The sequence below is a fragment of the Centropristis striata genome, chromosome 14 (genome assembly GCF_030273125.1).
Source record: "Centropristis striata isolate RG_2023a ecotype Rhode Island chromosome 14, C.striata_1.0, whole genome shotgun sequence".
Lineage (NCBI taxonomy): Eukaryota > Metazoa > Chordata > Actinopteri > Perciformes > Serranidae > Centropristis > Centropristis striata.
The window spans coordinates 35817706-35829186 of NC_081530.1; the positions used below are offsets into that span (position 1 = coordinate 35817706).

General features: G+C 36.7%; 1 protein-coding gene across 1 annotated transcript in view; it reads right to left on the minus strand.

Annotated features, from left to right (window-relative positions):
• LOC131984327 (semaphorin-6D-like) overlaps positions 1-11481 on the minus strand; it is a 117731-nt gene that overhangs the window by 49872 nt on the left and 56378 nt on the right. The window contains exons 4-10 of the mRNA XM_059349186.1: positions 8091-8317; positions 7456-7570; positions 7306-7363; positions 6509-6565; positions 6289-6390; positions 2651-2741; positions 1461-1583 (exon numbers count right to left, since the gene is read on the minus strand). Coding sequence (XP_059205169.1) covers positions 1461-1583; positions 2651-2741; positions 6289-6390; positions 6509-6565; positions 7306-7363; positions 7456-7570; positions 8091-8235 — 691 coding nt within the window. The 5' untranslated portion in view covers positions 8236-8317. The remainder of the gene's footprint in view (positions 1-1460; positions 1584-2650; positions 2742-6288; positions 6391-6508; positions 6566-7305; positions 7364-7455; positions 7571-8090; positions 8318-11481) is intronic.

Below are 11481 nucleotides of genomic sequence, written 5' to 3' on the forward strand. Positions count from 1 at the left end.
TTTCCCCTCATCTTTTATTATTATTGATTACTTTTGTTGTTTTATCGTCGCTATAAATCATCTTTCTTTTGCTTTGATTGACCGTGAAATGTCAGAGTGGAGAGAACTGAGTGTGTGTGTCTGAATATATCAGCCTGAGTAAAAAATAAAAAATAAAACATTTGTTAGCAGCAGATAAACAAGCAGCTCCTGCTCAGTTTGCTCTCTGATGTCCGTCTGATATTTCACTTTATTCTGATAAAGAAATCTGCAAATAAAACACGTAAAACTGCAGAGTGATGCTGAGATCAAAGCAGAAATATATGAAGAAATGTAAATACTGTAAACAAACGATGTGAAACTCGAAGCTATAACTGATTAATAAATTATTAGAATTATAGTTCCAGTAAATTTCACAAACTTCAACTGTTAATCAACAAATCGGTGACATGAAATGTTTCCTTAACTGAATGTTTGTTGTTTTAAACCTTTAAATAAAAAGATTTATGTCTTCAGATTTATTAATTATTGTGACCTGCAGCTCGTCTGCACAAAGAAAAACTGCAGAAAGAATCAATCAGCGAAGCACCGATCAGTCAGAGTTTCTAAAAAAGTGTCCTGGTTTTGAGTGTTCTGTAGATTTATTAAACATGATTTTTCTGCCCTGCAGCTCGTCTGCAGAGTGAAAAACTTCAGAGAGTGAATACTGTGTGTTAAAACGATTATTTGTTAAAACTTCAGTGACTGTTCACGAACATTTACCAGTTAGAACTAGATCAGGGATCAAAAATGGGAACTAAAAAACAAACATACAAGACAAAAAGGAACTAACAAACAAACATATAAGACAAAAAGGAACTAGGAAACAAACATATAAGACAAAAAGGAACTAAGAAACAAAAATATAAGACAAAAAGGAACTAAGAAACAAACATATGAGACAAAAAGGAACTAAGAAACAAACGTATAAGACAAAAAGGAACTAAGAAACAAACGTATAAGACAAAAAGGAACTAAGAAACAAACATAAGACAAAAAGGAACTAAGAAACAACCGTATAAGACAAAAAGGAACAAAGAAACAAATATAAGACAAAAAGGAACTAAGAAACAAACACATAAGACAAAAAGGAACTAAGAAACAAACGTATAAGACAAAAAGGAACTAAGAAACAAACATATGAGACAAAAAGGAACTAAGAAACAAACGTATAAGACAAAAAGGAACTAAGAAACAAACATATAAGACAAAAAGGAACTAAGAAACAAACACATAAGACAAAAAGGAACTAAGAAACAAACGTATAAGACAAAAAGGAACTAAGAAACAAACGTATAAGACCAGAGTCCAGCAGCTCATTGATTTGGCTATTATTCTTCCAATAAATGGTAAACTGGACTCAGTCGTTTTGAGTCTAGAACCAAAGACCCGGGGCAGAGTGATGGGGGCTCTAGCGGACTGGTCTGGCGTTGGAAACTGACCTCGGAGCCACTTGGAGTCGTACTTGACGGTGCGGAGGACGGGCCGGCCGTCCCCCAGGCTCCGGTAGATGACGGCGTCGCTCGCCAGGAAGTCGGTCATGGTGGCCGAGTAGAAGTCTCCTCCTGAGAAACACAGGTCAAAGGTCAGAGAGGGACAGGTCAAAGGTCAGAGAGGGACAGGTCAAAGGTCAGAGCGGTACGGGTCAAAGGTCAGAGAGGGACAGGTCAAAGGTCAAAGGTCAGAGGCTACAGTTAGTCAGCAGATAAACAAACCAACGGTGCATTCAATGACTGAAGCATGAACGTTTCAGCATCTAATCTACAGACCCAAAGGTTGTGTTGCATTTTTACATTTTTTTGCCACATCACCCACCATTATAGCCATTATAACCACTACAACCACTATAACCATTATAACCACTATAACCATTATAACCACTATAACCATGTTTATCTTTGTTCTAATAAAGATACTTTTGCTTCCTCAGCCATGATCCTTCATTCTTTCCTTCCTTCCTTCCTTCCTTCCTAATTTACTTGATTGTTCCTTCCTTCCTTGTTCCTTTCTTCTTTCCTTGATTGTTGCTTCCTTCCTTCCTCCCTTCCTTCCTTTTTCCTTCCTTCATGATTTTTCCTCCCTTCCTTCTTTCCATGTTCCATTCTTCCTTCTTTCCTACCTTGTTTCTTCCTTCCTTCTTTTCTTCCTTGTTACTTCCTTCCTTCTTTCCTTGTTCCTCCCTTCCTTCCTTCCTTCCTTGTATCGTCCTTCCTTCCTTGTATCTTCCTTTCCTTTCATGCTCCTTCATGTTCAGCCATGGTCCTGTCACATACTTTAGTTTAAAGCTTCAGTTTGGCTCTGTACCCTAGAGGTATATGAGTATTTTCCAGGTGGAGACTTGGACTTGTTAGATGACATTTTATGACCGTCAAATCTGAAAAGCCTCCACGTCTGAAAATAAACTTCATGGTCTATAAAACCAGGAGAAAGTTTCATGCTTTAGTCATAAAATGCACCAAACCTTATAAACTAGAGAGTGGGAACTGAGAATATCTGTGTTTGTTTGTTTCAAATTTAAATCTCATTAATGATTCATGTCATATATCCACATCATGCCTGTAGCTTCACAAAGAGGCGGAGCAGCAGAAATCAGTTTCATGAGGTTTATTGATGGTGAAAGAGTTGAACTGACCAGCGAACAGTCCCACGTTGGACTGTCCCGACTCGAAGGGACATCGAGCCTGACCCACCAGCTCCTCCCCCACCTGCTCCAGGGACGCCATCTAGGAGGACGATGTAATAAAAGACGTTAATAAATAAAAGACGTTAATGAAGAGTCCGTCAGAGACTCAGAGATCACTGCTGGTCGTGTTGTTAATATGACTCAGAATGTCTGTAATCAGTGTTACTGTTACTGTCTCTCAGTTATTAAAACCATCTGACTTTCTAAAAAATGTCCTCCGTTTCTAAAAACAGTCCTAACTTTCTAAAAATCTCCTTAGTTTCTAAAATATGTCCTAACTTTCTTAAAACTGTCCTCAGTCCTCACCCAAAGAGATAGAGGACCCAGAATGGAGCTTTGCGGAACACCGCATGTTGTTTTGCTCGCTTTCTTCATCAGAAAACCTGTATGGTTTCTACCGCAAACTACATTTGATTTGCATAGGTGGGCATGTCTGGGTACAAATAGAACACTTTGTTAATTACCCAACTTTCCAAAAAATATCCTAAATTTCTAAAAAAATCGAATTATTTAAAAAAAAAATTCCTAATTCTAATTTTCTTTAAATGTCCTACCTTTCTAAAAAGTGTCCTAACTTTCTAAAAAAATGTCCTAACTTTTTAAAAAGTCTGACTGAAACACACTTCTTGTCATGCTGACCTTTAACAAATTAAAATGCTTTATTTATCTGGTGGACGATTAACACACAAATGTTTGATTCTCAGTAGAACATTTGTGATTTCAAACCTTTTCTGTATGTAGAGAAGTGACCTAATAAACTTGTGTTGTGCTGCAGGAGGAGACGAGCTGCTGGCAGTCGGTAAGTTTGTTTATTCTAAGTGGATTCTGCTGCAGATGATGTTGAGGATGTAATCTGAGCTGATAGCGCTCCGATCATACGTCATGTTGGCAGCCCGGCCCTGATAACAGCAGCTACGCTACGCTACGCTATGCTAGCTGAATGGCTAACGGAGGTTTATTCAGCCTGGGACCTGCTGCTGTCAGCTTTTATTCTCAGCAGATAAAAACATGATGATGTTTTACTGTGAAATCATCCTGAACTCTGACCTGATCAAACATTACAGCGCCAAGCTAATTGAACATTTATATTAGAACTATATTGGACATTTTGTGTCTTTTTGTGTCATTTTGTCTCATTTTAGTGTCATTTTACAATTTTTTTGGTCATTTTGTGTCATTTTTACATCTTTTCTGGTCATTTTGTGTCTTTTTTGTGTCATTTTACATCTTTTTTGGTCATTTTGTATCTTTTTGTGTCATTTCAGTGTCATTTCACATCTTTTTTGGTCATTTTGTGTCTTTTTTTGTGTCATTTTATAATCATTTTTACATCTTTTTTGGTCATTTTGTTTCTTTTTGTGTCATTTTACATCTTTTTTGGTCATTTTGTCTCTATTTTGTGTCATTTTACATCTTTTATGGTCATTTTGTCTCTTTTTTGTGTCATTTTACATTTATAACAACATTAATGACACTTATAATTCAGATTTTATTCCTTATAACTCATAATTTATCTAAATAAAATATCATTTTTTCTGGTTTCTCTCATTCTAAATGTGTTATTTTGCACAAAGACTGTTTGAGTTGTTCTGATTGTGCTGATTCCAGAGCTGCAGGACTTTTATAGATTTTATATGTTGCAGTGAAATAATAAAGTGCTTGTTGAGGTTCAGATTGTTAATATAGAAACATGTTTTAATTCCAGAAGTGTGTGTTGCAGGAGAAGATGTTTAAAGAGAACAACCAGCAGCGTCTCGTCTCTGGATCTGAACTCTTCCAACAGGAAGCGGAGGCTCGTCGTCTCAGCTGAACTTGTTGTTTTCTTCCTGTTAAACGGGGTCAGCGCCTGTCAATCAAACCGCCGCCGCAAAACGCTTTGTGTTCGCCGCCGCCGACACTTTCAATTAGCAGGCAGAGCGACACCCCGCCACAATAAAAGTCATGTCGGCTCCTGCTCATTAACCTGACAGCGTGTGTGTGTGGAAATACTACAGCTGAGAGGATAATAGGCAGGTCACACACACACACACACACACACACACTGTGCAGGTTATATTTATTCTGCAGCAGCAGCAGAGTTCCCGTTATTAAAAGGATTTAAGAAGTGAAGCAGCAGTGTGTGTCTGCAGGCATGTAATCTTGTAGATCCTGCAGGTGTGTGTGTGCTTTTTGTGTGTTTTGGTGGAAATTTTGTGTCTATTTGTGTCATTTTAAATCTTTTTTGGGTAATTTTGTGTGTTTTTTGTGTAATTTTTCATCATTTATGTCTTTTTGTGTCTTTTTTCGTCTTTTTGTGTCTTTTTGTGTTATTTTACATCTTTTTGGGTCATTTTTTGTCATTTTACATCCTTTTTGGCCATTTTGTCTTTTTTTGTGTCTTCCATGTCTTTCTTGGTAATTTTGTGTGTTTTTCTTTTTTTTTTTCTTTTTTTTTTTTTTAGAGTACTTTATTAATCCCACAATGGGGAAATTCAACCTCTGCATTTAACCCATCCTTTTTTTACACACAAGTGAACACACCATGCAAGGAGCAGTGGGCAGCACATTACTGCGCCCGGTCATTTTGTGTCATTTTACATCGTGTTTTGTCATTTTGTTTCTTTTTTGTGTCTTTCATGTCTTTTTTAGTCATTTTGTGTCTTTTTTTGTCTCATTTTACATGTTTTTTGGCCATTTTGTCTTTTTTTGTGTCTTCCATGTCTTTCTTGGTAATTTTGTGTGTTTTTCGTGTCATTTTACATCGTGTTTTGTCATTTTGTTTCTTTTTTGTGTCTTCCATGTCTTTCTTGGTAATTTCGTGTCATTTTTGTGTCATTTTACATCGTGTTTTGTCTTTTTTTTGTGTGTCTTTCATGTCTTTTTTAGTAATTTTGTGTCTTTTTTTGTCTCATTTTACATGTTTTTTGGCCATTTTGTCTTTTTTTGTGTCTTCCATGTCTTTCTTGGTAATTTTGTGTGTTTTTCGTGTCATTTTACATCTTTTTTGGTCATTTTGTGTCTTTTTGAGTCTTTTTGTGTTATTTTACATCTTTTTGGGCCATTTTGTCTTTTTTTGTGTCTTCCATGTCTTTCTTAGTAATTTTGTGTGTTTTTCGTGTCATTTTACATCTTTTTTGTTAATTTTGTGTCATTTTTGTGTCATTTTACATCTTTTTTGGTCATTTTGTGTCTTTTTGTGTCTTTTTGTGTTATTTTACATCTTTTTGGGTCATTTTGTCTTTTTATGTTTCTTCCATGTCTTTCTTGGTAATTTTGTGTGTTTTTCATGTCATTTTACATCTTTTTTTGGTCATTTTGTGTGTTTTTTTGTGTAATTTTATATCTTTTTTGGTAATTTTGTGTCTTTTTTGTGTCATTTTACATCTTTTTTGGTCATTTTGTGTCATTTTTGTGTCATATTACATCTTTTTTTGGTCATTTTGTGTCTTTTGGCAGGACCATTTTGAAGACTTTTCCAGTTAAGGTTATAATAGGTTTAGGTTCGGGTTGTTGTGATGGTTAATGTTAGAGTAAGGGGCTCGGTAACGCATTACGTCAATGAAGCGTCCTCACAAAGATACAAGAACAAGGATGGGCTTGTAGCCTACCTTGTAGTTCCTGCAGGTGGGGTTGAAGGCGTTGGTCCCGCAGGCGAACAGCGTCTCGTCGTTACGGGGCACCAAAACTTTGACGTAGTTGTAGCATTCGTCCTGAAAAACACCACAAACGTCTCAACTTTTCATCTAATAATGTAATAATCTAATAATCTCCAGTGTTTCTGAACTTTATTAAATCCAGTCTGAGAGAGATCTCGTGTTTCAGACTCACGCTGTTCTTCCCGCGCACCGTGCACTTGCTAACATCTCTGGAGCGCCACGTCAGCTTCTGGAACAAACAAACAAACAAACACACAAACACAGTTGATTATGACGTAACATGATGAAGTCTCTGCTGAGGTTCCTGTAAATGGAGAAAATATGACAAAGTGCAATAAAAAAGGTGGATAAAACATAACGAGTTGTTCTGCAGGGCCTTAAATTAACTAGATGTAGTTCCTGCTTTCTTTAAAACGTCACCATGAATCCATCGTTGATGTTAACAGACATCATCGTCAGAGTTTAAACTTCCAGACGGTCCTTGAACGCATCATCGGGAACAAAGTTTTATGTTATAAAAAGTGAAAAGATGTAAAATGCCACAAAATGACCAAAAATGATGTAAAATGACACAAAAAGAGACAAAAAAGACAGAAAAAAACAAAAAATGTGTAAAATGACGCAAAAAACAGACATTAGCAAAAAGGACAAGAAAAACACAAAAAAGACACAAAATGACCCAAAAATATGTAAAATGACACACAATTACCAAAAAAAGACACAAAAAAGGTGTAAAATGATGCAAAAAAGACAAAACTTCTGTTAAAATGTTGATATTTGTGTCAAAATCAGACCTCTCAGAGAGAGAGGAGACGCTTTTTAATACTAATATTTGGTCTTTTTTTTAATGTTTATGTCTTCTTTTGGTTATTTTGGGTTTATTTCCATCATTTTGTGTCTTTTTCTGGTAATTTTGTGTAATTTGACAGGAGAGGCTGGAGATATGACCATGTTGATGATGTCACTCACCAGCTGAGGGACGAAGTCGTCTGAAGCCGTCGTCAGATTCACTGCAAACACATGATCCCTGCAGACACACACACACACACAGAGTCAGAGAGGGTTGTGTGTGTGTGTGTGTGTGTGTGTGTGTGTGTGTGTGTGTGCGTGTGTGTGTACCTGGCAGCGATGTACAGCATGTGGTTGATGCGTAGAAGTCTCTGGAAGTCCAGACCGAGTCTCAGCGTGTCGTTGTCCTGCAGGAGACCCTGAAACCCTGGAAACAGGTACGAGTCTGCACACACACACACACACATACACACACACACACACATTTATTAATGCAAAGACGGCGATTAATCTGAATGTAAAGCTCCGACTTTAATCAACTTTTTTCATTTTTGGTATGTCGTTTTTGGTAATTTTGTGTCTTTTTTGGTCATTTTCTATCTTTTATTGACATATTATTTCCTTTTTGGTAATTTTGTGTCTTTTTTTGACCATTTTGTGTTTTTTTGGTAATTGTGTCTTGTTTTTAGTAATTTTTTGTCTTTTTTAAATGTCTTTCTAAATTGATCTTATAAAATACATGTAAAGATGTTTTATAAATGTGTTGAATCTAAATTTATCTTACTTAAATCTAAATATCTAATAAAACTGCTCAAATTAATACATTTATAGAAGTAAAACATGTATTTTTAATTCAATATTAAAAGTTAAACAGTTTAATGACCAACAGAACCAATCGGAGAGCAGTTTGATTTCGTCCAATCAGAAACAGGAAGAGAATGAACCAATGGGAGAGCAGGACTCACGCTCCCAGCCGACCGTGTTGATTGGCTCCAGGTCTTTGGGGAACGGCGTGGTCGACGGCGCCGCCTCGCTCAGGAAACAGGACGAGAGAGCGAGCAGCAGCAGCAGCAGCAGTCGCCACGGGAACGGCCAATCAGACGGAGCCATGATGTCAGAGGGGGGAGGGGGAGGGGGGAGGAGGAGGAAGGGGGCGGGGCCTGGTGATGTCAGCAGGTCATGTGGGCGTCGACTGTGGAGAGAGAGAAAGAGAATTAAATATGACGTTTCTAACTTCGGGGTTTTTTTAGCATCTTCATAAATCGCGGCTGCATAAATCTGGTCTGAGTGTAAACCTGAGACTCTTGACCTTTGACCTCAAGATATCTGAATAGAAATAGGTTCTATTTGTACCCAAAAGTCTCCTCTTTAGAGACATGCCCACCTATGTAAATCAAATGTAGTTTGCGGTAGAAACCATGCAGGTTTTCTCATGGAGATAGCGAGAAAAAATGACATGTGGAGTTCCACAAGGCTCCATTCTGGGTCCTCTAAGTCTTTGGAACCAACCACAATAACGTTCCAGGAGAAAAGGAGTAAAATGTGTTGTTGTGTCCTCTTGTGTGAGTCTTTGTGCATCCTGGGGTCCTAAACAGTCTGTGAGCTGCATCAATGGGGTCTTTTTTTTTTTTTTTTTTGCTAATTGTGTGTCATTTTTGGTTATTTTGTCTCTTTAATTGGTAATTTTGTGTCTTTTTTGGTAATTTCATATCATTTTGTGGTCAGTTATGTAATTTTTTGTCTTTTTATGATCATTTTGTGTCATTTTGTGGTCAATTTATGTCATTTTTGGTAATTTTGTGTCGTTTTATGTAATTTTGTGTCTTTTTATTGTCAATTTGTGTCATTTTTGGTGATTTTATGTCTTTTTTGGTATTTTTGGTATTTTTTGGTAATTTTGTGTCTATTTGTGGTAATTTTGTGTCAGTTTTGGTCTTATGTCTTTTTTTGGTCATTTTGTGTCTTTTTTGGTCAATTTGTGTCTTTTTTTGGTCATTTTATGTCCTTTTTGATCATTTTGTGTCATTTTGTGACCTGGAGCATTCAGAGGATGGATGGCTGACACACTAGACTCACAATAAGCAGCAACACAACACAAGAGCTGACACACAATCTCACAAAATACACAAATCTACTAAATGTCAGAGAAATGAGTGTGGAGTCATTTCTCTCAGTGTTTTAAGAGTTAAATGAAAACAGTTTCTGCTCTGACGTTGACGTGCAAATGACGTGAGGGAACAAAAAGTCTCCAGAAAACCTAAATAAAGCCACCAGCTCTCCAAGGTGAGCTGTGTGTGTGTGCGTGTGTGTGTGTGTGTATGTGTGTGTGTGTGTGTGTGTGTGTGTGTGTGTGTGTGTGTTTCTCAGCGTGTCTCACTGAATGAGAATTGACATCAGGGCTGCTTTTGGCTCCGAGCAGCAAATTAATGATTCAAGGAATAAAACACACACACACACACACACACACACACACACAGACACACACACACACACACACACACACACACACACACACACACACACACACACACTAATGAAAAGCTCGATAAAGGAAGTGAGGTTAATTCTCTAAACACTTTGAGTCGTTCAGAGTCCAGAAACACTTTCACAGATCAGATAAACAACAGTTATTTATTATTTATCTTTATAAATCATCCCACGACACATTTTTCTTGTCATTTAATATCAAATTAACTATCAGAAAAGAGAAAAATTACTTAATTTTACATTCAGTCACATGATGAGTATTTATTGTATTTTTTACACAGAATTCGCTGTAATTTAACAATAAAATTATACTGTAAAAGTAAAAGTCTCCTTATATTTTATTTTATGGTTAATATTTGTAATAAAGGTAATTTATTCATCATAATGTAGTAGAATGCAAAAAAAAACCACCTGTTAAATAATACAGAACATTTCTGTCTCCCTCTCCACCCTAGCGATGACGTCATCACTCTAGCCTCTCCATAGGGTTACACTGGGGGGATTTTTTGGCGTGTTTTTGTTGAATAATTTGAAAACTGTTTGTCAAAACCTTTAGAAAAGTCATAAAACTTGTCATGGCCGAGCCGGTTTATTTGATGTATGTAGAGCAGCGGTCTCAAACTGAAATTACCTCGGGGGTCGCTGGAGGCAGTATCAAAATGACCAAAAAAAGACACAAAATTACCCCAAAAATACACAAAATTACTAAAAAAGGACATAAAATTACTACAAAAAAGACACAAAATTTCCCAAAAAAGACAAAAAATTACAAAAAAGGACATTAAATCACTAAAAAAAGACACAAAATTACAAAAAAAAAACCAAAATTACCAAAAAAAGAAACATTTTTTTAAAAAGACACAACATAACCCAAAAAATACACAAACTTACTAAAAAAAACACAAAATTATTTTAAAAAAGACACAAAATGACCAAAAAAAGACACAAAACTACCTAAAAGATAAATACACAAAATTACAAAAAGGACATAAAATTATTTAAAAGGACATAAAATAACAGAAAATGATATTACATAATATTTCCACTTCTTGCGGTAACAAAAACACGGCAGATAATAATAATAATAATAATAATAATAATAATAATAATAATAAACGGTCCGGTAGCAGCTGCCTTTCTTTTTGTTAACGTCGTCATAGAAACAAGGTAAACAAAGCTCCAGCTGGAGCAATAAAGGGACCTTCCACACAACATTCATATAAAACTCACATTAAACTTTCATATCAAGGTCGGGGCCACAAAATATCGCCATGAGGGCCACAATTGGCCCGCGGGCCACGACTTTGAGACCCCTGATTTATTGTTTATGTGACCGAAACCGAAAAAAACACGGAAGACACGGAAGAATAAAATCAAAGATTAAGTAAATAAATCAGTTATTTATGTAATTAAGACCTAAAGACTGACTCCCAGAGGCTCATGGGTAATGTAGTTATTAGAGCCACACGACACAGAAACACTCAGACGGTTTCTCTTCTGTTACCTGTGTGTGTGTGTGTGTGTGTGTGTGTGTGTGTGTGTGTGTGTGTCTGCTGGCCTTGAATGGCGCCCCGAGAGCCAGACTGAGAAAGTGGAATCAGTTTTCATCCTGACAGGCAATCCACCAGCTGTGTGTGTGTGTGTGTGTGTGTGTGTGTGTGTGTGTGTGTGTGTGTGTGTGTGTGTGTGTATGTGTGTGTGTGTGTGCCAAGCTGAAGGACAAATTGTAAAAAAGTCCTTAAAGGGGAAGAGAGAGAGAGAGGGAGAAGCTCGCCAAACTCATCTGGCTTCTGTCCTATCACAATAAAAGTCTAAGATAAATGAAACCTGGCAAGATGAAGATTTAGGATCTTCACTTACATTCTTACA